Source organism: Pipra filicauda, unplaced genomic scaffold (assembly GCF_003945595.2).
Source record: "Pipra filicauda isolate LSUMZ 115617 unplaced genomic scaffold, ASM394559v2 scaffold77_size3566232_pilon, whole genome shotgun sequence".
Lineage (NCBI taxonomy): Eukaryota > Metazoa > Chordata > Aves > Passeriformes > Pipridae > Pipra > Pipra filicauda.
Window position 1 is genome coordinate 2,364,522 of NW_024104953.1, and position 27,704 is coordinate 2,392,225.

The 27,704-nt window shown below is 39.0% G+C and overlaps 1 protein-coding gene across 1 annotated transcript in view; it reads left to right on the forward strand.

Moving 5' to 3' along the window:
• SPTLC3 (serine palmitoyltransferase long chain base subunit 3) overlaps window positions 1-27,704 on the forward strand; it is an 87,384-nt gene that overhangs the window by 29,986 nt on the left and 29,694 nt on the right. Inside the window, exons 5-9 of the mRNA XM_039389847.1 lie at window positions 5,225-5,416; window positions 6,981-7,135; window positions 7,972-8,120; window positions 18,713-18,837; window positions 20,952-21,045. Of these exons, the coding sequence (XP_039245781.1) occupies window positions 5,225-5,416; window positions 6,981-7,135; window positions 7,972-8,120; window positions 18,713-18,837; window positions 20,952-21,045 (715 nt within the window). The remainder of the gene's footprint in view (window positions 1-5,224; window positions 5,417-6,980; window positions 7,136-7,971; window positions 8,121-18,712; window positions 18,838-20,951; window positions 21,046-27,704) is intronic.

Sequence of the window (27,704 nt, forward strand, 5' to 3'; positions counted from 1 at the left end):
ATATGCATAAAATAAAATTTCATCTGCTTCTGGATCAGATTTTATTCCTCACAGGGCACTTACATTCAAAGACAAAGACTTTATTGTTCTCCCAGTAGTTTTATTTCAAGGAGATACCTGACAGCACCTACTGCTGCTATGTTGGAAGTGGACATAATAGCTGAAAAATATTTAATTAAGGAGAGGTTTCAAAAAGCAGATTGGGATTTCTGGGCTTCTTTAGAGCTTGTTGTCTCTACAGAAAGATTTGCATAAAAACACAAGTTCTTGGGTCTCAGTTTCCTTGATGCAACTCCATTCACATAGGTTTACTCATAACTTGTGCCAGCATAAGTGATTACCTCTTTACTGGTAAATTAATCTGGGCCAGCAGACAGGTTTGGTACTGTACACTATGTCTGTGCTGTTCAATTCTTCACTCTCCTCTTGATGCAAATCTGGCTCATGCCAAATAGCACAATTCCAGAGGCTGCAGGACCTAAATGCAATGAAAAAGTATCTCCTAACTGTAAGGGTAGCGTGAACAAATGTTTAAGTATTGTTCGTGCTATTGCATAGCTATCCTATTATTATTCTTTGCCAATGTAAATATATTTTGTAACTATTTCTTAAAATGATATTGCTTAATAGACTTCAAGATTATCTTACATTATTGTTAGAGCAAGCTATTTCAATCAAGATTGCATGTCCATTATATTCAGTATTTTATACTGGTGACCATTCCAATAGCACTGTTAGATTTGTTGTCAGAGTTAATTTCTCCATTTTAAAAAATTGAAAGCATTTAGGAAAGAGTTCTTTATTATGAGAGAGTTTCAAAATACTTTGGGTAGCTACAGCACATGGGAATCTAAGAGGTGCTGCACTTCAGGCTGACTTTGCTGCGTTGGCATCACTCCTGTTGACTTCCTTGGCATCAAAATCTTGCCCAGAAATTCCCTTGTTGCAGTGTCTTATGGGAAACCAGTTAAGCAGAGACTCAACACACCAAAGTTGCATACCCTGATTGTGCTTTTGGCTTCCAAGAAGTCAATGAAATCCTGTATTTGTCAAATTCCGTGGCAAAACATCCATTTGATTGAATTTCATCTATAGCCTTCCTGCATTTGGGTCTCTTTATGCTGCACCCAGAGATTCCCTGCTTGGAAAACATTCTTACTCTATGACAGGCTACTGAGAAACTGGTGACAGGCTACTGAGAAACTGGTTTGATATGGGATGCCAGCAGAATTTTTAAAACAAGCCAATAAAATGTGGATTAGGGTATGCAAAGGGTATTTCCTCAAGATTTTTAAAGGAAGCCAAACATGAAATTGCTGAGTAACTGGGCTGCTGCTTAACTTGGCCTTTTTGCCAGAGAAATTGGGGGTTACAAATAAATGATTTTTGAAAAGGTGATCTGGGAGATGCAGGGAACAGAGTCCCCCAGGGATCACTTACTGGACCTGTGCTCTCTCCTGTTTTCACCAATGGTCTGGAAAAATAGATGAGGAGAAATAGGTGACAAAATATTATGTTGACAATACAGAATTCTTCAGGTTAGTAAAAAAACAGGCCTAAACAAGAAAAACACGACAGAACTTTCTCATTGGTAGTGTGTAATGTTGATAAAGCAGTAGACAAAGTTGCAGGTCACTAAATAAAAAACAATTACTTAATTGGAGGGGAAAATGGTCCTAAGAATGCACAAATAGCAGTGTGCTCTAAATAAGGTATTTTTGCAACTGAGAAAGGATATATGTAATCATAAGAGATGTTGTGAAACTGTGAACTGTGGAAAGAAGGCAAACAGAATGTTAAGAGTCTTTAAAAAGCAACAGAAAAGAAGATAAAGCGGTATTTGCAGATGTATAAATCCATATTGTGTCCTCAAGTGTGTATGCAATTTTAATTCACTTCCTCTGCATCTCAAAAAGGTTTTATTGAACTTTGCAGAGTGAAGAGAAATTTTTAAAATATCAATTTTTTTATTTGTTCTTTTTGGATTTAAATCCATGCTAGGACAGGGAGACTGGACGAGAATTATACAGATTAAGATTATTCTAGTTTGGGAAGGCACAAGTGGAGAGGCAGAATTTATTTAAGTACAGAAAATTATGAGTTGTGTAATTGGCTGAATAGGAAAGCTGAAGGGATAACAATGGTCAAAGTAAATTGTCGTGACACTATCAGGTATTATTTTTTATTATTATATAAAAGAAAACACATTTTCTACAGATTAAATCAATTAGCAAAAGTTGCAATTCATTTTCCCAGCATTTGTAGGTTCAAAAATGAAGAACACATTCATAATTATCCCCTGATGACTATTAAACATGATAGCACAATCTGACCTATAAAATCTCAAAGCCAGCAATTGCTGGAAATTGGAAGAATATATTTTTTTTTAGAATCCTTACTTAATCAATTGCTACAGTTGAAGATATGGAGCTGGAAAGTGTACTGTCTACTGCAGATGTTATTATAGATAATAATATACTTGGAGAGCACAGGTCAGCAAAGAACCTGATGTGTAATAGTGTAACTAATGATCTTTGAATCGTTTCAGGCATTTGGAGGAAATCTGCTGTATTTTATTTCAGTGCCAGCAACACCTGAATAACATCTATCTTCACTGTCCACATGCTTTAAATGCAGTCTCCAAATCCACCTCTTTCTTCTCCAATTAAACTTTATGATAACATATAAAAAGTCAACAGTAATGTAGCACAAAATGCCAACTAACCATTCATCCTCTGACTGTTTAGGCTGGCTGGAAGTGCTGAACTTCCTTATGATGTTCAGTCAGTCACCCCTACCCTGTGCTTGGATTTTAATTGCTGCACAAAAACACCCCCACTGCCACTTTCTAAAAGCAGCAAATCCACTTGTTTTGCTTATTCCTAATATGAGACTCTTTCTCTACTTTTTTGTGGAACTCTAAGAATGGAGGAAATACCCTTTGGTTTCCTCGCTTAAGTTTTTAGACAAAATGTCACTGTATTTTTTGAATTTGTTCTCCCAACCTTGGGCTGTTTGAAGACTCTTGGTTTTCATCATTCATAGACTGGAGAATGTGGATCACATCCTACTGTGCATTCTTAGTACTTTATTACCATGGATGTCATTTACTACTAGATGTTTGTATTGAGGATAGCAGGTGATAGCAAGTTTAAATATGTATGTCATACTGACTGTATAAAATGGCAGCAGCTGAAATAAGAATTCCACAACAGGAGAGTTTTATTGTGGAAGAAGAGTGTTGCAGTGCACAAGTTTGATATGAGCTCCCCTGTTCCTTTGCCAATAAGATATACAGCAATAAAGTGTTTCTTAATAAAATTGATAAACAGAAACAACATCATTCTCTCCTCTGGGCTCAGGTGTCATCACATCTTGATGCCAGTTGAATCAAGCACATCAAGCTACAATGCCAATTGAATTTCCATAGGTGACATAAATATCCTCTTAGCTTGTGGCAGATGTAAGGTAATATGACTGAGCTTAATCCTTAATCCTGAAATATTTACTTTATCTGATCGCTGTGTGCACAAAGCTGTTGTGACTCTTGTGAAATTTGACTTGACCATGTATTTAACTCATCCTCATAAAATGTTTTTCATGGTAAATAGGTTGCCCTAAAAGAGCAATTTGCTTGAGGTAGGAGTGCATGTGTAACATTACTTCAAAGGTCTACCCTCACATGGGGAGAGCCAGCCCTGCATTCCTTCTCTTGCATTGCAATAAGTCTTTCCAAAGTCTAAATGGGGTTCTGTTCAGCCCTACCAGCACTTTTTTTCCTTTTTGAGTTTCCTCCAAAGGCTTTATATTCTCTCTTGTGCCCAACACCCCTTTTTTCCCTCCTTTTTTTTCTTTTTCTATTTTTTCTTTTTTTTAATTTTTTTTTATTTCTCTCTCTCCCAAAAAATCTTCATGAATCCAGAATTGGACAGCAACATAAAACCGAAATCAAAATCCTTTGAAGATGAAGACATTTTAATGCAATATGAGGATCCATAATACTCTATCTTACAAGTATACTGAATTGACAGTTGTTTTTAATATGAATATTCTATTTCAGCTTGCTACATTATGTACCTAGACAATCTACTTTTTTTAGTTCATCCCTCAAAAAAGAAGAAAGGAGGAATGGTTAGTGTTAAGTAGGGGTTTGGTGTGTATGTGGGTAGTTTGCTATAGAATATTCTCAAAAATCTATTTACTCCTGGATTTTTTTACTATTTTTTTTTTTTTTTGGTTAAACAGAGGGAACTATTTTTTCTGGATTATGTTTTGTTATTTTTGAATTGGCAGGTTGGATGTTACTAGACAGTAACTGTATTTTTGCAGAAATAAGGGAGTTACCTCTCTTTCAAAGAATAAGCTGATGAGCCAACTCAATATGAGTTGGTTTGAGAAGACTGCAACTGGAAAACTTAGCTTCTTTAATTTGAGAATTAAAATTTTAGAATATTTTCATGACAAAATATTTTGTCCATACACTGTTGTCAATATTTAGAATTTGCTTACAATGGGCTCACTAATTCCAACAATCAAGGGTGTCTGTGTGTCTCTTCCTTTTTTATCTTTTGTTTTGTTTTGTTTTCTTTTCTTTTACTCTTCTTTATTTTGTTTTTAAGTACCCTTAAAAGAGGGAGATATCACTGAAAATGGGATTAAAAGCATTTGTGAAATCAGAACAGAAATGGAAGGCTGGTATTGTAATGGTTTTGGATACTTCCTCAGATCTGAGGAACATCATGGTAAAGCTGCCCTATTTTAGGCTGAATTTTGTTGTATATAGGTTAGTTGCTGCAATGGGTTGCACAAGACTTCCAGAAGCAGTCAGGAACAGTGTAGGTGAGTTTTTAATTCTGCCCTTCCCTTTTTATTGCTCTGCCTTGCAAGACAGAGTATTGTGGTTTCCCTTTAATCACCTTTGAAATAATTGTCCAATTACACAATAATACATTGCCAATCCTTCATAAGTTTCACGTGTTTCAAAATAGACAAGGGAGTGGTGTTGGAGACACCTGCAATTGAGGACATTGGTGGAGAGGTGAGAAAATGGAAGATATTTGTAGTGGTCAGTAGCAACTGCAGTGTTAAAGGTTCTCTTCAGCTGGTACAGTGTGAGGTCTGAATGTCTCTGCTAATTAGAGAAGATGATTTGCCTCCAGGTCTAAGGTGTAAGCTTTGAATAGATGAAATGTATTAATCACAAGTTTCTGTTCTGTATTTTCAGAAGAATGGCGTGTCAAACGGAACTCTCTACAAAAAGACATTTATTGAGCACTTTGAACAGGCACCAATGTATGTTGCAGTTTTTACTGTCGTGGGTTTTGCAGTGGGAACAATATTTGGCTACCTGCGAGATTTTATGAGAGCCTGGGGACTAGAAAAACGTAACATTGCTGAAGAGAGAGAACAACAAAAAGTATGTATGAAAAAGACGTTATGTATCCACAGCTGAGTTTTCCCCTGCTTGCAAGTGATTTACAGCAACCTGTCGAACTAACAAGGAATACACCTTTCATCTCAGAGAGCATTGCATAAGGATGAGGGGAATGACTCACACTGCAGTAGAGTTATATGCACCTGTACTCTTATGTACCTGTATATATAGGTAAAATCATGATTTTTACCCAGAGAGATGTTCATGTTGTTCCAAGAGTGTTATAATACTCTCAGCGAAATAGAGGTGCACTTAAGTTGATCCACGACACAAGAAAACTCAGGAATGCCTTATTGTTAAATATATCATCTTGTCAAACCTCTTAAACCCCGATCTTCCTTTGTCCCACCTGGCTGCCTTCACATCCACAGGCAGTGATTTTTGTAATTGCTGGCTTATGTTTCCTGAACTGCTGCTCACAGAGCACTCGGGAATCATGTCCTGGCACAAAGTGAATGTAGCCTGAATTCTTGCAAGTCCTGACTTAGAAATTTTTTCATCCCACATAGTTCTAAGTGAAACTTGCACCTTAGCAAGCTCAAGTGCCTTCCAACTTTGTTTAGAATTTTTGGTTGCTCCTCTTTCTCTGTGCAGTTTGAGTCATCATTTACAGTAACACCTGGCAAAATGAAGGGAAAATGGGAATAGTGTTACTGTTCCCCTTACAAATAAAATTCTGAAATTGTTTCCTGATTTATCTTTCCAAAGCTGAACACACAGCTTAATGAATATCATTTTCAATTCACTGCATGGTTTGACCACTTGTTGATGCCAGTTGTGCCAGTTAAATTTTCTTGTCCTTCAGCATGGATTACATCTTCATTTAATTCTCCTGTGTATGTCAACTATGTGCCGTGTTATTTTAGCAGTTTATTGTATCCAGTGTCCAACATGGATATATTCCTGTTTCATATAAAACTTTGTTTAGATACCTTACATTTTTTAAATTTAATTTCCAAGTAAAATCCATAAATAGAAATTGTCAACCAAACCAGTTGTATTAACTGGCTGTTTGCATGTCTAGTCTAGGCCAGCAATGCCCAGATCACTTACACTGCAGTAGCTTTTATCTAATGTATCCAGCATTTCTTGAAATGTAATGAGTTGTTTATCTTAGTTTTCAGTCTGCTCCACACATAGCAAGATGCTGAATTTGAAGCAGTTGGTTTCTCCAAGTGAAAGAATCTTTAATTTTTCCATTTCCAACTTTCAAGATACAAATGGAGAGTTAAACCAACTTGTTGACCATTTAAAAAAAAACAAGCAGTTGACACCTCCTCATAGAAAAAAAAGAACCCAATCTAAAAACACAAGCAGACAAACAAAAACCAACAAAAAACTCCACCACTTAAAAAATCCAACACTGTGTTTCAAAAGAATTAAAGTAAGATACTTGATTTTTGGAGTTGTGTGTGACATAGGAATATGTGACTGTTACAGCTCTCTATTTACTAATGAATCCTTTTTTCCTTGTTAATGGGAATGACTTGGGTACAGAAGCAGACATTTTCCCAGCAACATAACCCTGTGCATGTTTTCAAACCAGGATTTTGTGCCACTTTATCAAGATTTTGAGAACTTTTACACCAGAAACCTCTATATGAGAATACGGGATAACTGGAACCGGCCAATTTGCAGTGTCCCTGGGCCACAGTTTGACCTCATGGAACGTGTTACAGATGATTACAACTGGACATTTAGGTGAGTCATCTTACACTCTGCACCTCTCAGCTTCAAAAGAATACTCCTGGTACATCTGCAAGTTGCTGACAATCTGACCCTTTTCCTCTGGAATTGTTTGGAAACGCAGTATGGATTTCCAAGTCAATCACAAATGGGTTTGTTTGGCTGTGTCAGCACAAGTAAAACTGCTGATGCTTCATTTCTAACGATAGACCTTTACTCAGAATATTACAACAAAATTTCTTGTGTCCCATGGTTAGGATTTAAATCACAATCTCTTGCATTGCGTGAATGTGGATTCTTGCTTTCACAGTGAGTCTTTGGGAGCGGGTTTTAAGCAGATTACAGCTTGAAGATTTCAGTGTATCACAACTGAATTAAACAGCTGTGGGAATTCAGAGCGTAGACAATGTGTAGGTTGGCTATTTTTCAGTTTAGTGAGAATGTATCTTAGTGTTTCCCACAACATTTTCATCATGTTTAATTTCTCTGTCTGTATGAGAACACTGAAGACTTTGTGGAAGCTGTTGACATTTTGCTTGAAAAATTAGCGTCTCAAAGTTGTTCCTTAAATGAAGTTTTAGGTTGGTTTATTTCTTTAAATCCACAAAAGCAGCCTTTCACCTAATAACCACTATATTGCCATCTACAGCTTGGCTTCTAGAAAACATTCTGACCAGGAAAGAGTATTTAGCCAGAAAAAAGAGAAAGGCTGTAAAAAACCTTTGGGTTGTTAGAGGACTATAAGTTCCCAAATAGAACAAAATTTGGTGGAAAAATTTTGGGATTTTTTTCTTTTCACTTGTTGTTGGAGGGGAAGTTGCACTATTGTTTAAAATTTGCTTTAATTCTAGGTTTACAGGAAGGACTATCAAGAATGTAATCAATATGGGTTCTTATAACTACCTCGGCTTCGCAGAAACAGATGTTAATGCTTTGAAAACTGTGACCATAGAGTTAGAAAAGTATGGGACGGGAGTCTGCAGTACCAGACAAGAAATGGGTGAGTAAACAGCTGGATGTTTACTCCAGGTAAACCTTGTTTACCAAGGTTTCTGTAATTATATGCCTTTTTTTTTTACAGTTATCTTGAAGGAATCGCATCAGCAATTACTTGTTTCGCAATTAAAAGGGATGCTGTGTTTTATTTGTTATCACATGAGGATATTTTTTCAAAAGGAAAAATAATACTGATTTTTGGAAAAGCAAAACTAAATGCCTGGGATTTTTAATGATGGAAGTAACGGGCTTATTTTTTAAGAGAAGTAAAAACCACACGGAGACTTCAAGAACTGTTCTAGGGCAAATCAGTTGCATCACAGATTTATATCTGTTACCACACACAGATGTTTCAGATAAAGAAAATTATCTTTTACGTAATTTTTTTTAATCCCATGTTCTAAGAGCATATTGAAATTTTTTATGCGACATTATTGGCACAAAATAGAAATTTCTGCTGTGCCTTTAAGGAATAAACTCAGGAAGGCTCTATCTGACTTTTTTGCTTTATATGTCCTTTATGATTTCTCTGCTTTTTTAGTTTGTGAGCTGCATGTAGTGTTACCTTCAACTTTATATTTTTACACAAAGCCGTGCATTCCTAATGGTACAATCAGCTTACATTTTGGAGAGAATTTCAAGCCATAGAAATGCAAGGGGTGGTTTCTCTTCAGATTTTATCTTTCTTAGGAGTTAATTAAAAAAAAAAAAAAAGGGTAGGCTTGTCAGAATAGAGAAGTCTTTTATAGACCTTTTATCCTAATCCAGCAACCTGAAATAATTTCAGTTTTTATCTCTCGAAGTAAACTCTGTTCCTCCGGAAATGTTATGAAAAAAAATACTGTATTTTGAGTTTCTATTAGTGTCTCATTTCCAGATGAAACAATAACACGAACCTTGCCACCTGCTTCTTATCTTGTCAACATGCTTTGATTTGCCAATAATAACTATGTCAGCGACACCACTCAGAGAGAGTTGACAGATTGACCCTACTTTCCTTTTGTAGGTGACCCATCTGGTGACTGCAATATATTATTTAACCTGAATTGCATGCTTGAAAGTGGTCACCATTTCTAGTCATCTACGGTATTGAAGGAAGCTTTCTTTCTGTCTTTTTGCTCTTGGATTTTGTCTAAGAACGTTTCAGTACATCTCAGATTATGACTGGTGTTACTTATTCTTTAGCTTTTGCAGAATTTTTTTAATGGAAGACTTGTGTAACCTTGACTTGTTCTCAAAAAAAAAAATTAACTTATTAAAAGATTTTTCTTTCATTGGCCCTGGCTTTTGTTGGAGCCTGTCTGTCACCAAGACCTGTATAAACAACCTAAGGAAAATAGCCTCATAGCGTGGATACCCTCTTTCCTTCCTCCTTTACCCTCTTGTACTGCCTCAGCTCTGCTCTCATCACAGTCAAACAGATTTGAAAAATTCTGAGTTAAATATACGTACACATATACTTTCAAGTGAGTTGGAAAGGCTCTGTAAGAAAGGTCTTACCTGTTTTAACTAGCATTTTTCATCTCCATCCTGGATAAATAGAACAGACTGGGTTTGTTTCTGGGTAGATCACATTTCAAAACTTTTGTTGTTATTGTGTGGCTGAGCTCAAGTGGTTTGAAGTAAAACTGCAGTGAGCTGCAGGAACCAAGGCTGTAAATTGCCTGTGGGGTCTTAATTCAAGAGAGCACTTGAACATATTTATATTTTCAAGCTACATGACTTTGAAAGCACTGTTCTGCTTGTGTGCATTTAAGTGGCTGGCATGTTTGAGTTTTACCAACATCTCTCTTTGAGAAGGATCATTCCACTACTTTCAGAAGATTTCAGAGGGAGGGCAAAACAAAGAAGACACAAATGAAAGTGATTTGAGTGATGTTTGAAAGAATACATGATAGTGAAACTGTTCTTTGTGCTCTTCTGCCTACACTCCTCCTCTTATAATTGTGTGGGCTGTGGAGTGGCTGTGAATGCTGTCATATCAGAATGTTGTTGTGGGTAGTTTGCTCTCAGAATAAGTTAACGTGGATGTTTAAACATGGTTAAAACTGATAAAAACAGTGGCTGACATTCCTAGATTTGTCCTCCCTAAAAAGATTAAAAGCTTTTCACTCCATTTTTAATTCCATACTCTTTTTAAATGATAATAAGAAATCACTTCCTTAGTAAACAGTGTCATTTTAGACATGTTTCTGAGGCTTTTGTGGGATTTTGAATGTGAAAAGAAAAATATTTTCCTTTTTTAAGACCAAGCTAGCTATTACCCCTTAGGAGCAAGATCTTGGAGCTATAGGTAGTAGTTCTGTAAAAGCATTAGCTTGTTGTTCAGTGGTCAGAAAGCAAATCAAACACTAGGAATTATTAGGAAGTGAACAGAAAGCCAACCACAGAGCCTTAGTATGCTGCATAAAGCTGCTGTTTGCTGTTGTCTTGAGTACTCTCTGTAGTTCTGATCAAAAATATTTAGCAGAACTGGAAAGTGCAAGAGAAGGGCCAAAAGGATCATCAAAGGCCTCAAACAGCTTCTGGGTGAAGAACTACTGAGCTTGCTGTCCTCAGCTGTCAGAAATGCCTGTCATCTGCCTCAGAAAGTGCCTGAAGGGAGAAATTATAGAAATCTTCAAAATTATGTGTGGCATGAAGAGAGGTCAGGGTTCACTGTTCATTGCCTCTGCCACTGCCAGATCTACAGGGTGTTGTATGAAGTTGGTAGAAGGCTTCCACCTAAATCCAGGAGGCAGCTCTCCACACTGGAGGCTGGCAGACCCAAGGAACTCTTTGCAAAGGAAGCTGCAGATGCCAGAACTTTACACTCCCTTGCATTCCAAGGGACACTGGCCACATGCAGAGGAGAGATCACTGATAGAAATTAGAAAAACACACAATGTTGTCTGATTCAGGATGTCCTTAAGCTGCAGTTATTCAGAAGCTGGGATACTACTATATATGTCTGTCCTGCTTTCGTTCTACCCTAATCAACACATCAGACATCAATACAAGACAACTGTCAGATGAAGGATTACGAGCAAAAGGGACCTTTTTTTGTGTGTATGGTACATTTAGTACTAGTTGTTTAGCATTATTTAATGTAATTAGTTGTTTAATATGAATTTATATTATTAATTACATGCCTATAACCATTGCTGGACAATTGTTAATAGTGAACCTGTTGACTAGCAAATCATCATACAAATTTGACTTGAACTAGGAACACACACATACTTGTATTGTTATGAAGCTGGGCAGTATTTACAACAAAGGTAGCACATAAGGAACTAATGAAGCAGTAACCTGGCTGTTTTCAGTGTTTCTAAGTACACTAAGATTAGAAAGGTATTAAGGGAAGATACTTAAATCAACAAGAAAAAGATGCACATAAACCTGGGGCATGTCTTCTACGAGCAGTAGCTTGGGTGAATGTGTGAAAGTGGTTGTTTGCAGATGGTAGGCAGAAGGCAAAACCCAGTGATAATGGGTCTGCTTAGAGGGGAAATACTTTTCAGTTCTGTGTGGTATGTGGCATGACAGTAGTCCCTGAAGGATCTTGGTGGCAAAAATTTAAGCATAAATAAGACCGTTCAGAAAATTTCAGAGCAGCTGGAGATGTAGAACAGAGAAAGGTCCTCTGGGTCAGAGGGGCAGGCTGGGAGGAAGGATAGGACCATTCACCTGGAATGGTAAGAGTATTCTGAGCACATCTGAGACTGGGGAGGTTAAACTTATCAAAGCCAGCGGAGAAGATGCTGCATTAACTGTATGAGATGCCATGGGAGGATACAGCGAGATCTGCACCTATATCTGATAAAATTGACCATGAGTGTTATTTAAATTAAAACAACTTTTGTCAGCAGCAGTTTCTCCTGTAGGTGCAGAAAAGGTCAATCTTTATTTTTTCCCCTTTGGCTAGTTCACTGTACATTGTACATTTTTCATGTCCTGATTAGTTTCTTGAAGTTTTGTTTTTCAGAAATAGACCTTGGGTCTGAATCAATAATTCTTAAATGTTGAAGGATTTAAGTAGCTATCCAGTACCTAAAGGTGGCTACAAGAGAGCTGGAGAGGGGCTTTTTACAAGGGCATGGAGTCATAGAATAAGAGGGAATGTCTTTAAACTGACAGAGGACAGGTTTAGATTAGATTTTAGGAAGAAATTGCTCACTATGAGGGTGGTGAGGCACTGGCACAGTTTGCCCAGAGAAGCTGTGGCTGCCCCATCCCTGGAAGTGTTCAAGGATGGGGCTTGGAGCAACCTGATCTAGTGGAAGGTGTCCTTGCCCATGGCAGGGCGGTTGGAACTAAGTGGTATTTAAGGTCCCTTCCAACCCAAACCATTCTATGATTCATTCCATAAGTAACTGGACACCAGCTATTCGAGTAACTGGAGTGCTTGGAACGTTAGGGTATTTATTGTAATTACCCCCAAAAAATCTCTGTACCACATTTTTTGTATTTTAATCTGCCTTTCAAAAGTGTTATTTTTTAGCTTAATAAAAAATGCTGGCAAATAGGAATCTAAATAAATATGATGTAGCATATATTCCCTCTATATAGTAGAAAAATAATGAAAGAATGACAGCTTGAATGTGAAGTCCTTTTTTTCCATGCAAATCAATGTATTTTAATGGCTGGAGTGGGAGCTGGCTACTGTTGGAGACAGACTCACAAGCCTTTTGTCTGAGCCCGTCCTGTCATTCTGTGTTTACAGTCAGCCTTTTCTAAACAACATAACTGAAAATTATTGACAAACAAGCAAATTAGTCTCCTGGTTGCTGCTTGCAGATGATAATAAAATCATTTAAGTTACACTTCTTTTAAGATAAGGCAGATTACCATGCCCTGAACACTCCTAGGCTTAGCACCGGGCTGGTGACAGGACTGTCACATGGACAGCTGGTAGTTCCAATGCTCTATTTATCTAACTCCCCATTATTCCTTATGGAGATGATCTACGTGAGTAACTGGAGCAAATGTATCATTAGTGCTTCTTAAGCAGCCAAGCAGGATTCCTGCCTTTTGAAATCCTTCTCCTGTGATTATGCCTTGGACCAAAAGACAAGATGGAGCCTGCACAGAACACTTGCAGGGTGATTCACTCTGGAGGGCATGGTTAGGAGATCACCCTTTAACACCTGACTTGCGCTCAGTTGTAGGGCTTTTTGTTCGTTAGAGGTGGGGGTTTTTTGTTTGATTGTGATCTGATTTCCAAAAGGCAGATCTGAAAATCTGTGCCAACATTTTAAACTACAAAAGTAGCTCTGACCCCTTCACTTTCTTCTGTTGGGTTTTAAGGCCTAGTATAAATTTCTAGGAGCATTTCAAGAAGGCAAAAATATATATTTCTTCATTCTTTCTTTTATGTCACTTCAAAGCTTTAGTTAGGGCTTGCTTGTTTTAAACTCAATACTGAACAAACACAAATAAATGGTCCATTTTTCAGTTAAGAGAAAGAGATAAAAAACTAATATTCCCATAATTTACAGTTTCCAAGTAGGAGCTTCAGGAAAAATACAGCCACATAAATGAGAATTTATGTGTGTGTGTATATATATATTTCATAACCTTGGCTACTTTCTGGTGGAGTGTGGTATAAATTAGGAAACACGAGAGGAATTTTCTTTTGTCATTTCCTACTAACATCGTTTTCCCTTTTGCGCCTACCCTCTCATAAATAACTTATCCAATTTATGATCAAAGGGTCAGGTTTGTTCCTGGTGTTTCACCATTGCAAAAGTATGCTTTGCAAAGCAAGATTAAGCTCTGGATCGTCCACCTTCTGGCAGGTGGAATTGAAGGTGTCCAGAATAACTTAAGGGTTGTATGACTTGTTTAAAACCTAAAATATCTCCTATATATGATGTTATCTATGCAAATATTTAGATACTTAAGGTACTACCATCCAGGCTTTGGCATGAAGAAGTTGGATTTAAATGTAAGTTTTGTTAACTTTGTGTTTTTCTAAAATGAAAAAAAGAAACAAAACCAGAAAGATCTCAACTAAACTGAAGGTTTTGTTAAAATGAATCTACTTTTTTTTCTGAGAATCAGTAAATTACACAGGTATATCATTAGATCTATAACACCCACAGCATCTTTATGGTATGAAAGCCCTATTAGCTGGTAAAAATGTTAAGAAAACTTGAGTATTTCCTTTCTATCAAATGATTCCTCAAAAGCTGCCTATTTTGGGGCTGTCTTATGCACATGCAGTGTTAAATGAGGCAACTACATAACACTACAGTATCATTCTCTCTCTCTCTTGCCAATGTCTCGTTCTACAAGTTTAGGCTTTGCTCTGGTAGTGGGCTCTGTTGATAGCATTTGCATCGTCCACTCTGTAAGCATGGTGTAAAGAAATAATACCATTTCTACATCTTCTGTTTCTTCATCCTTCTATAAATAGCTCATCCAGCCTTGCTTCTGTAAAAGCATGTATGCGTTTCAGTGATACTATTTTTTCGTCTCTGACAAATGTTCTAGCAGGGTGAGTTTGTGACCTTAAGTTTCAACTGTGACAAGGAAGTTCAGGTGTTTTGTTCTGTTCCCCACCCTCCTAAGGGTGCCTCTGACAAACCTTCATTTTCATAGCATAATGGCTCTTATTCACCTGGGTGAGTCACATCAGGGATGCACAGGATTCCCAGCTGTTCCTTTTTCTTTCAGTGACTTGTTGCTTATATCAGTTTACTCCTCCAACTTTTGTTTTAACTTGAGGCAAGCAGGGATTTTCCTGTCTTCTTTGGGTCTCAGGATTCCAAACATAAAATTCTGTTACAGGATCCTGTTGCCAGTGTTGGCAGTTTAACCAGTCCGTGTCACTAGTGCATAAGAACCTGAAAGACTGTATTGGGCAGACTAACCAGTGGCACAAACCACCTTGTCCAGGCTGAAAGTGTCAGAGCTAAACAATGACTGTGGACCATGGGAAGTGCATTTTCAAGCTTTATCTGTCTAGTAGACTGACAGTGACTTTGAACCCAAGAGTATGGGTAAGCCGATGACAAAAGCCTGTCAGAACACAGTGTGCTTCATGTTCCCTGTCACCAGAGTGCAGTGACAAGTTAATGGAGGGAACTGGGTCATCAGATTTTGAAAAGGAGGGGATTTGCTTTGGGAAGAGAAGTGTGGGAATCTGTGGAGGTGGCTACCATTGTGAAAGTCCACTTCTGATAAGATCTTTGATCTTAATGCCTATACAGTCTTGGGTCACAGTAACTCCTGCTGTACCGTAGTGCATTCACCTGTTCAGTAGTGAGAAAAAACTTTCAAATTATTTCATTTTGTCTCCTAAAGACACAGGTACCTTTCTCTTTTTTCTTTGTCTTAAATCTTTCCCAGGAGGTTGGTGTACATTATTTAGTTGTATCCTCATTTGGTGGATCAAACCAAGCTGTAGTTGGCATAAAAATCAGAACAGGTGAAGGATGGGAGAAATTTCTGATGTCCGTGCATGGGGCAAGTGTAGAAGCTATCTGTGTGTACAATGTATTAATAAAAATGTATCTAGTGTATCACTTCATTCATCAGAACATGATGGTGGTCTTGAATCTAGCACAAGACAAGACATTTTAAGGGCCATGATAACCTCACTTGACACCTCTAAGGCTGTATTTAAGGAAGAGCAGTGTAATTACTGCCTTTCTTATGTAGCTTGAGATGTTGATGGTGAGTTGTTTCAGCTTGTGCCAGTTCCTTTGGATCAAATTTGCATCTGGTCTGGTCGTGCTGTTTATGCTTGTTGCAGGGGTTGCTGTGACTGGCTGGGAATGCTAGTGGAACAAGCCTCATCCCAGCAGAGCGTTTCTGCCCCCTTGTTTCCTCCAGTGGAGAGAAGTGATATAATTGATGCCATTTACAGTGTCCAAGGACTAACCTATACTGGAGATTAAATAAATGATTAAATAAATGCCTCATTTATTAAATAAATAGCCCATTTACTTTAAACCTGGCAAAATGCAAGCTGACATGCTTTATCACCTCTGCTCGGTGTATACAGCTGTCATGGACTTCCCAGTGTCAGTACTGGTGTGTGTTGTTTTGCTTCTGCAGCATCTCATCTCCCACCTGCACTATTGCCATGACAATTAAGGTAATTCAAAACCAGGGCTCATTTTGCAAACCTGTGTCATTCAGGTTTTTGTTTTGCAAACTGATTCCAGTTTTTATTCCAGGATTTGTAGGCAATAGCAATGTACAATATCATCTCTATTCAGTCTTGGGATTAGTAAATAATAAGTAGGGATCGGTCACTTTCAGAATGTTTCATAATCACAAAATCAATAAAAATAGGTCCAAAATGTGCTGTTCTTTTGTGGGTCATCTAATAGATGCTTTAACAGAACAATCTGTATTGAGTCAGGCTTTTCTTGTTTGTAAAAACAGAAAACATATGATGCAACCCCAAAAAGCAATTTAACTCCACCCCAGTAGCGTCAGATTTATCCCTGGAAAAGTCAGGGACAATTTTGTCATGCCTTAAAATGCCTCCCTTGCAAAGCACACACTGCTCGTCTCTCGTGCTTTCACAATCCTCCTTCTAATTCCAGCTGTGACCACAGTGTGGTTTGCTTCAAACTTCCGTTTCAGACTTCATCAACTTTTTGTGTGCTGATATCCCTCAAGTGACAAAATAACATCTGCAGGGAACACTGAGGCAGATGGTCATGCTGGAACTCAGTTGTCCATGAGTGCTGTAATCAGGTTGAAGACTAGATGGGGCAAATTTGCAGAAAATATAGAACTAGCCATAGAAGTACACTCTGAGACCTGGGCCGGGCTTACAAGTTAAGACATAGATTCTCACCCACATTTCCAGTGAGCAGCTCAGCTCTGAAGCACTCTGTAGTTTTGTATTTCATGAAGCTTGGCCACTAAATGGTGGCTGTGTGCAGAGCCAGCATGTATCCAAGTGTATCTTGGAATCTACAAATTCAAAAATTAGCCATCCTCAAAGAGCTTCATGCAGGGTCAGCTCACATCTGCTGGAGGCTCTGCAGAGCCAGATTTTCTGTGTCACATTGCCTAACTTCTCAGAGCACAGAGACAGCCCAGCTCCATGTACAGTCAGTGTGGTACAAGGAGTGCAGAGACACTCTCAAAGCTCTGCCAGAGTTAGCTCAGGTCTGGCAGAACCCAGGCGGGCTCTGTGCAAAATATGTTCTTTACTGGCCATGTAAAGGTTTTTCCAGAAGCCATATGACCCTTGCTCCTCATCTCCTGGCTGTTGGAGTGTTACCTGGCTGCGTGATAGATACTTTGCACATTCTTTTCCAAGTGAATGTCATTCCTACGTTAGATATTTAATGAGAAAAAATAATGAAAACACTACTTCACTCTACCCTCTTAGTGTTGTTGCTGAAACTGTTCTTCTGCCATTTATATTTGACTTTTTTAATGAGCTCTCCTCCATGATGAAGGTAAGATCATCTTCCTGACTCATCATTCTTGTTGAGACGCTCCAGCCAAGCTTCTGTGTTCCTCCATTCATCTCCCTTTGTCCATCACAGTGAACACAGCTTTCTTGTCCCATCAATTGTACTTCACTTTGCCTATATTATTGTGACAGCAGTTTGTGCAGTGCAAGTGAGGTAAGGTATTCACTTGCCTAATTTTTTTCTTCTGTTCCCTGATTACAGCCTTACTCACAGGGGAAATGCTCAGTCAGAATCCACACGCCACTCTCTTTTCTTCCCCACAGATCATCCTGTAAGAGTTCCTTCTGCCTTGGTACCTGCAATGCACAGCCAGGCAACCAAAGACTAGAGAGCTGGCAAGTTGAGATGATTCCTTACTGTTCAAAGCTATTTGTTATCTCAGTCTCTTAACACCGCTCTTTTGTTTGTTGCGTTTTTTATTTTGTCCTCCTTCGCTGTGAGTTGGGCAGGAAGGATACTGCCTTTGCTGGGTAGTTGGAGCACCTTATTTGCTTGGAGACTTCAGGCACTAATATTAGATAATTAACATGCAATAAAGAAGGCTCTCTAGTGTTGCCTTATCATTTATGTTCATTGCTGAGAGGAAGGAAAGGGGAGAGTTATCATCAGTTATGGAGAGTGGAATAGCTTTTACCTTCCAAAGCAGAAAAATATGGAGAACACTTTTGTTTGTCTATCCATGTAAAATCCTAATTAAAGATTTTGTATACATATGTAGGCACTCAACAAAAAATGGAAGAATCTTGTCCCTGGTTTTTATTTTCACATCCAGAGAGAATTTAAGAACGCCTAAAATGTTTTCCCCACATTTCCTACAAAAAAGGAGGTATTTTTGTCCTCTTTGCAAGGGAGAGAAAAAGGCAAAAAATTAATCTTCAGAATAAACTATGTCAAAAGTTGTTACAGAAAAGGGAAGCTTCTTGCCACAGCAGCTGCTTTGCTGCCTTAACAGCTGCAGTATTTATTAGTATTAGTCACAGCTGGTTTGCACCCTTGCTTTTTCTTGCATTACCCCACATGCACAGGATACAAATGAAAAACCTTCATTAGAATTTAATGTCATATAGCTTAATAACACACTTCTAGCCTGTTCTTTTGTACGTTTTGTGCCTTAAAACTTTCACAGTTTAATGAGATTTAATATTCCCTGTGCTTATTTCTGCAGGCACCCTAGACAAGCATGTAGAACTAGAAAAACTTGTGGCCACGTTCCTTGGTGTTGAAGATTCCATGGTGTTTGGCATGGGCTTTGCAACTAACTCGATGAATATTCCAGCCCTTGTTGGAAAGGTGAGGACTTCCTAAAGGAACACGTAGAACAATCGTTTATTGATTGTTTTAACTCCTGTTACAGAATTCTGGGCGCTCACTGAGTGGAAAGGCTTGATCGAGGAACAAAGCTTGGTATCAGGAATGTGTGAGTCACAAGGCTGATGACCTTGTGACCTTAAATATGCTCCTTCACCACTTTTGCTAGTGCTGAGTGTTGCTATCACACATATCTAATACTTATTTAAGGATCAGGGATATGGCTGTTTAGCTCCTCTTGATGAAGTTGCTTCTCCCTAAAAAGTAAGCGAACGTTGTATCCCTTGACCAGGTGTTGTGGGAGAAAGTATTTGGGCTGCTGGCAGAGATATTGCCCAGCTGCCTGTGGTGACAGATGACTATTGGGATAGTTTATACAACACTTTCAGGAAACAAAAAGCACAGTGCTTTACCATTCCTGATGAACAGAGCTCCAGCCAGCTCTGCCAAGAAAGCTGGCAGCAAACGCAAGTCTAAAGTCATGACCATATTATAGAAGTTGGGTTCTTATTTGGTGCTGAAGGGACTTCATCTCTGATTTGGGGTAACTAACACAAAGGCATGAATATCCATCATCCTGTCAGTCCTGGACATCACAAGCAGAGACGCTGTGCTGGGAAAGCTGGGAGCTCCTCCTTAGTTCATCGAAGTGTGGAACAGAATGAATTCACAATGATCAAAACTTCTGAAACAGCAGCATAAAGGTGAAGACACTTCTTCACTCACTGTTGAAGATGAATGCAGCTTTTCCAAGAGATTTCTGAAATATGTGTATACAAGTGTTGGGCAGGGAGAGCTGCTTCAGCTACTCAGAACACGAACTTCAGTCTGCAGTGGTGCTGGAGAAGTTATCCAGCACTTTCAAAGGGAACAGATACCGAGAATTAACAAAAGCAAATTTATGAAATTGCAAAGGTAAATTTATGGAATTGCAGACATACATAATAGCTTAAGATACTTGTCCCTTGCTTTTAATAATTTTCCCTCACTTACCTGGCCTTATGTGGAGACTCAAGCTTCTGTCAGACATGGGATATTTATATAAAAGTGGCACAAATAAAGATATTACTGGATGTATGATATATATATTTAACAATTCAGTGTGTATTATTATATAATATTATTATATATTACAGATATTGTGTAACTGCCCTATGTTTGGGAGATTTTTTCCCTGTGTTTTCCTCTATAATTAAGCCTAGCAGCTACATTTTCTTGTCAAGATGCATATACACTTACTATTAGTGCTTCATACCAGTCTCCAGGCAGACTGTGTGAGTATCTCTCAACCTAGGCCTAATCCATGATTCCAAAATAAGTATTTACTTAATGTTGTGTTGCCCTTTGGGTAATGAAACCACAGCACAAGATGTTTAATAGAAAGCAGAGCTAAATTAGGGTTCAGGCCTGAATTTCAGCTATGAGTCCTGTTAATGTAATATACAAATTTACTTCTCCTGCATTTCTATTTTAGTTTCTAAAAACAAAATGAGTTTTCAACTGAGTTAATTAATAAAAAGTATACTCCAGGTCAACTGTAAATGCATTTACCAGAGAAAGGCTCCTCCTAGTGCCTAAACTTCACTCACATCTTAATGGAGGTGGGACTTACAGTCTCTCCTGATCTCATTTCTGCAGTGGAAAGTGCTGATGTCAGTCCAGCCTTTTTTTTTTTTTTTATTACTCCTCCTTACACTACTACTGTCATACACTTTATATATGGGGAGGTGGCTGCATTTTCCTTACAACTCAAAATAGACTGTAGAGAGGCGATAGAGGAAGCGACATCTCTGGATTTTACTATAAAACAGTCAACCTTCAGTAGGGTTATTTGCTACTTTTCAGTTACAGGAGAAATTTGATCCTGCGAACCACCTGAGAATGTGCCTGAGAATCTGACCCCACAGTTTCTGCCTGCCTTTGCGGTGCACCCTGGCACTTCAGAAAAGTGGCAGAAAATCCAGTTCATGTTTAATACTTACAGCTTAACTGGTGCAGTTCTTTATCACAGATGTGTGTTTGTGCTGACACACACATGCACACGTGTCAGCAGCCTCCCAGTTCGTGCAGGTACTTATTGTGCTCCTTCTCCACAGGGCTGCCTCATTTTAAGTGATGAGTTGAACCACACTTCTCTCGTTCTTGGTGCGAGGCTTTCTGGTGCCACTATTAGAATCTTCAAGCATAATAGTGAGTATTGAAGTTGGAAAACTGTAGAGACAGAATTGTTCACACCTCAAAGGCAAGAATGCTTTCTTTCAGTGCTTACTTTGCTGTCAGTTCTCAGGCAGAAAGATTAACTGTTGAATGTTATGAGTGATTTCTGATGGGAAAAATTAAGAGTGCAATACTATAATTACTATTGCGTATGATTTGTGTCATCAGGTTGGACCTTAATTTCATAATTCAGTGTCGTCTTAATCTCGTTGCTGTCTTTTTGACATTCTGAATGACTGCGTGGTGTCATAAAGGGTTTATCGTTATTGTCATTATAGCTCAGGCAGTAAAAACACACTTGCAAAAACATGCCTCTGTTTCCAGCAAGTTCAGTGCAACCAGAGTTCCATTCACATGGCATTACTTTGAAGCAGTTATTCTGAATTTCCAGGGATCTAATACCAAAGATGTAGATGGTTGTATCAAAAGCATCATCTCAAATATTCTCTGAACTAGAATTTTAGTATAGAAATCATGCATTAACTTTGCAATCATATAGTTATCTTCTAAAATGCTCATGCTTTTTAAGTTTTATTTAGTTAATGCTGCTGTGGTTACTGTCAGAGACATTGGGACTGCTTTGATGACGAGTTGTTCTTTTCCACTGTTCCCCATTGCAATTCCCCTTTCCATCCTCACTGCTGCCACCAGGCAGTGATTGCAACAGAGGTTTAGAAGCTAGAGAAGTGGTGAGGAATAAGAAGAGAGATCTGATTACCTTTGTAAATAGCTAATACAGTCCCTTCTCTTCATTAAGTGTTGTGTTCAGCCCCAAGGGGAGCAAAAATGCGTATGTTGTAGAAGGCCTAAGGATGAGGTGGAAGGAAAAATACACTATAATTATAATGTAAGATGTTGTTATAATTAATATCTATTCATAATTTGGGCAAGAAACAATTTCTGAAGATCATTCAAGAATTAAAGGTCACCTGAACACAAATATTTTTACAAAAGTAATTATTCTTAGATTAACCTGTAGCAAAACCCAGCTTGGTTCACTTCCACAAATCTGGATACACTAAGCATGGTTTTTGTACCAGTTTTGTGGGGCTTTTTTTCTTTTGTTATTCAAAACCTTATTCCATTCAAAATAGGTTTGCATCACATCTTGCAGGATGACCTCTCACTACCCAAATCCAAATGTTCTCGGTCTCTCCACCCATCCATGTTGCGTGCAGCCCAGCTGGCTTGGGTCACTTCCACAGCATTTCAAAGAACATTCCAGTTTGAGGAGTGTATTACTGTCAACTATGAAGACATCACCTGGAGCTGTTATCCTCACTCTAAGGAATTTGGTCTCTAACCATCCCTCACTATTTCATTCCCCTCCCCAGAACCTGATACCTAAGCAGCCTCTGCTTGTGCTTATGATAAATTAAAGCTGATGCTCTTTTGAATAATGTGTGAACCTAAAAATAATAGTAAGCTATCCAAAAAGCATTAATCCAGCACTGGAAAATGTAGACAGTTCCTTTAAGGGTCTCAGCAAACCTCAGTGGAAACCCATCCAGTCTGAACCTAAGCTGCATTTAGAGAGCACTTCATGTGGAGAAGCTTACACACTTTCTCTCAGCCCACTGTGTCTGTTTGTTAGTTCTGTAGTTAGAAAGTTCTTTCTTTTAATATTTCCTTAATCATATCCAGAGGTTACAGATCACCAACAACTTCTAAAATCACATGTGCAGAGATGTATGTCTGTGCCTTTTGCTTTGGAGGAAATAGGGTGTGTATTGGGGCAGATAGCAGTGGAAGGTGTAATCCAACAGGACTGCCTTTGTAGGATGCACAAAATGAAGCAGACAACCTTGTTCTCTGTGGATCTGCCAGGGAATAGTTTAATACCAGTCAGTACAGCAAATTAAGGACATAAGTAACCAAACTTCCAGCTTGGGTTGGGAGGGTTCTTTTCAGTTAGACAGATGCTTGTTTTGTTAGATCAGAGCTGTGTTGCTTATCCTCCCAGATTATCCTTCTTGCTAATGTGTGGATACATAGCATTTATCCAGGCATACCCAAATTGTCAGAGTATGTTACTACTGTCGTTGTCATGCTTATGAACAGTGGAATTGAACCATTCTCCATGTGACACTGTTTGGTGTGAAGGCAAAGTTCCTTCTGCTGTATTGGCTCTGTGCATGAATAGGAGACTTTGCACCTTGAGTTACCACTTGCAGATCTCTAAGAAGCATTAATTTCAGCATCATCCTTTTTGTTACTTTTGAAAACCCTCCCCTGTTCTAGTTAAAAAAGGCAATACCCTCCACCTCTTCTTTCTAAGGGCAAGGGATTGATGTATGTCATTTAATATACAGAAATTAATGACCCTTTAAAGAGTCTGGCCCCGGGCATCAACTGGAGGGAGTTACTGTGTCAAAGGCATGGAGGGAGCCCTTTGATGAGCAGCTGGAACAATTCTCCAGCACGGTACAGAAACACACTCACTCTCACTCTGTTTTATCCTACACTAAAGACAAAGCAAGAGATGCCAGTCAGTACCACCACTAGTGCCTGAGACATGCTTTCTGTGCAGGAGCATCGAAATAAACTCAGATCAGGGAGCAGATTTGGAAGTTCCCTTCTTGCTTTGAGAATGCAGCTTGGGAAATCAGCCTTTATTCCATGCTCCTTATTGCTTTCATCAGGCTCTTGAACTGCTGTGTAATGCCCTTGATAAAACTGCCTGGAACATATTTACTTTGGCTCCGACTTCCTTGGTTGCGTGGGTGTAGAAGAGACACTGGGAGAAGGGTGAGGTGTGAATGTTTGTTGCAGTTATTGTAAATGGGGGGGAATAATTATGTAACAATTTAGTGAAGCAATGATATATTTTCTGAACTAGCTGCTTCTTGAATATAATACAAAAAAAAATGCAGAGATTGTGTGCTAGTAACCTCCCTTTCTAACAAGCTTGCAGATCTCTCTCCTTTCCCCCCTCTTATGGAAAAACTATTTTTCAAAGAAAAATTACAGGAAACTTTGTTCTATGATAAAAATATTTCACAGAAAAGAGGGTAAAATCTACTATTTTAAACTTACTACTGAAGCATCTTCATCTTTCAAAGGCTATACTGTGTCTAATTCTGTAAAACGGTGGGATTTTATTTCAAAGCATATAATTTTTAATACTGGATTGATTTTTCATCATTCAAAAGTAAATAATTACACTTTTATTATTAATAAATAATTATTTCATGAGTAAGACAAGAAATAATCTCTACCTATTACCTTAATTAAATACAATGTAATTATTATTCTTACAAAAGTTAATGAAATTTCATTTCAGTAAGCGGGTAGCTATCTTAGACATGACACTTTTCATAAAATATCTGAATAGTTTGTCTAGAACAGGCAAAATATTTAAACCTCTATGCCTCTCCTAGTAAAATAAAAGGCATCCATTTTGACAAAAACATTGCACAGGTGTATGAGAAGGTTTCCAAGCCTGAAAATGAATAATAGAACAAAAATGTGCTGTGGACCTATAAGTCTGTTTGTATTTGGACGTAGGAATGTGCCCTGCATCCTGCCTGCCAGTGAACAATCCCTTCCTTGTAAACAGACAGGAATTTACAGGTCTGGGCTGAGAGAAATGCACAGGCACACACCTACAGATCATCTATGTGAGAGAGATTTAAGAGAATATTTCATTTCAGCCCCATAACTAAAAAACTACTGAACAGGACATTCCCTTCCCGTGGGCTCTCATTAGCTCTGTCTCTAGTTTTCACCCTGCCAAGGTTATTACCAGTATGGCACAGGGGTTTAGGCCTTTTAGGGACTTTTTCTCTTGCAGGGATTTGTGAGTTTTTGCAGAAGCAAGCAGCAAAGCTCAGCTCCCTGGAGCCCTTGTGCTGATGAACTGATCTAGGGGATTTAAATTTTTTTAAAAAATTTTATTTTAGGACCTCAGTAGTCCTAAATGTATGTAGTGGTGTTTTAGTGGTCTAATGTTTTTCGGACCTGCCCATAGAGCATCTGCCTTTTGTCTTTCTGCTGTGGTGTCATCACCATTCAAGTTACCATTTTCCAGGCAGTGATTTTTTTAAGAAGCTAGGACAGAGTTGCATTCCTGCACTGGGAACACAGGCAGCAGCATGGTCCAGCAACTAGTATGCAGTGGGAGAAGGTGAGAGGCTAAAACATCTCCCCACCTCTGTAGCGGTAGGGGCCTGGCTTTGCTTAGTTTATGTGCCAGAAGGTGTGTCTGATGTTATCCTCACCAGCCCTGGGCTCCAGGGAGTCTCTCCTACCTTGTCTCCAAGTGACAGGCAAGAGGGTCCTTCAAGCTATATGGGGGCTAAACTCAGATGTTTTTATTTCCTGGCTCAGGGAGAGATTCTTATATTTAAAAGCCCTTTTACAGGACCTCTGACCTTTATCTTGGTTAAATATTAGCCAAAATCCCTTGACCCTTCCAATAAAACCTGAAAAGCAAAACCAAATATTTAGCCATTAATCAGCTTGTGATTTTGTCAAGGGGTCTCTGTTGCAGCAATTCTGGGTCTTATACTGGTACCAGGTGTTCCTTCAGTGGACAGATGAGGGTGTTATGGACTAACTACATCCAAATGAGTTCTGTTCTTATCAGCTTCTGTAAGAGGGCACTGTACAAGGCTTAGGAATAGTTTGTTCTTTCTAATTCCACTACATTTTCCCCATGTCTGCATCGACTGCAGTCCCGTTTGCAGGTTTAGATTTGCTATTCCATGAAGAGTCTGTGGGAATGTTGTTACTGGGCACAGAAATCAGGCCATGTGGGAAAAAGTATTCCCAGTTCTCTTCATTGCAAGGGCACTTCACCAAGCAATCAGAACAAGTGATCCTGTGAGAAGGGCAGGCAATTACAAGGCACAACCAAACACCTTGATTAGGTGAAAATCCAGCATCTAATCTGCTGCTTTAATCCACATCTGAAACAGGAATTAGGGTTGTAGATTCTTAATTCCTCCTTATGCACCTTTTCAGTGTTGTGGAAGTACTAAGGGGTTTTATGGGTTCTCACAGAGCAGGTAGTTGATGACAGAAGTGTGTCATGCAAGCGTGAGCTGTTCAGGTTTCCATTCAAAATATGGTTTCCTGCTTTGGGCAACATTTGTGAATTTATGTTAGTCCAACTCTGGCATTTCTCAGTCTCCTCAGTCCAATTATTGCTTTGGAGTTCAGATACGAATGCCATGAGGACACAGTTACCTGAAGGAGCTGTAGTTACTACTGAAGGAAATTTAAGAGGGCAGAAGGCCCTAACTTTTCAGTGCAAATGTATTGTCTAGCTAAAAAGAAGGAAAGAAGATGGGGGGAAAAATAGTGGAAAACTCTCAAGTGCATGCTTTTAAGCAAGCAAGCAAATAAAGTAGGGGAAAATGAAAGAGACAAATAAATATGTAAAAATTAGCAAAATATCTCTTTGGTTGCAAAACCCGAAGAGTTTGCAGTGGCTTAATCCAGGATAGTTCCTTAATTTTTTCTTTTTTTTCCAAAGGTGTAAGTGGCCCTTGAATTTCTGAAGTGAGGACAGCTTATAGCTATTATAGAGCAGGATGAAAGGCACATTACCTACTAAAGTTTTGTCCTCCCTGGAGCCTCTGGCCACTGTCAGAGACAAGATTATTGCAGCAGATAGGTGGACTGCAGCCTAATCCAGTTTGGCGTGTCTTTCCCTGTGACACATACAGACGCTGCCTCAGCGAGGAGACCGGAATATCCTGCTCCGACCACGCTGTGTCTGCATTTGCCTTCTCTGATTTGAGAAAGCCATGTCTGACTTGAGTGTGAACAGGGAGCTTTCCTGAGTGAGTGCCCTTTGCTTTCACAGACATCTGTGTTTGTTGAGGGGCAGGCAGGGGAATCTCGGACTGTTATGTGACTGTAGTGGTCACCACTCCCACCAGCCCATTCCAAACGCAGAGATTCCTGTGTCGCCGCAGAGTCTGTAGGAACTTGAATGAGAGTGCAGAATGGGAGAAACTGAAAATCAGATTTACAAACACAAAGTGAAAGAAAGAATGTGACAAGAGTAGTAGTAGCCTGTTTATTTTAATTAAGCAGGATTCAGCTGACATCATGTGGGAGATTTCCAGCCCACGCAGAGGAACGGTGATGACATCCCCAGCATTGCAGTGCAAGGATGAGAGGTGGAGACACCGTGTCTCCCTGAGCGTGCCTGGGAGAGGGCAGGGGCCCTTCCAGGAGCCCGGTGTCCCACCTGCACTGGAGGCAGCATGACACACTGCCCAGGTCCAGACTCGCTTCAGCCCACTGACACTTTGTGTTCTTGGTACTTCTGTTGAAGTAACTCTGAAAAATCCCATACAAGGATTATGCAAGTCCACTGATGCACTGACAGATCCACTGTCCCCTCTTAGGAAACTTTATCCTCCATATCAAGACAATATGCCATAGGTAAAAGGTGGAAAGTGAGACATTGATAGATTTGTGCTTTGAGTAACTGATCAAGAGGAATTCTTACCACCCACTCCTATGCTGGTGAGCAGTTGTTTGCCATTGCCACTGGAAACCCTGGTCTGGTGATGGTCAAAGCAGGAAGGACAGTTATTTTCCCTGTAACTGGTTATTCAAGACGGACTCGTGCAATCATCTGATCATCTCAATGTCCCAGTGTTTCTCAGTCTAAC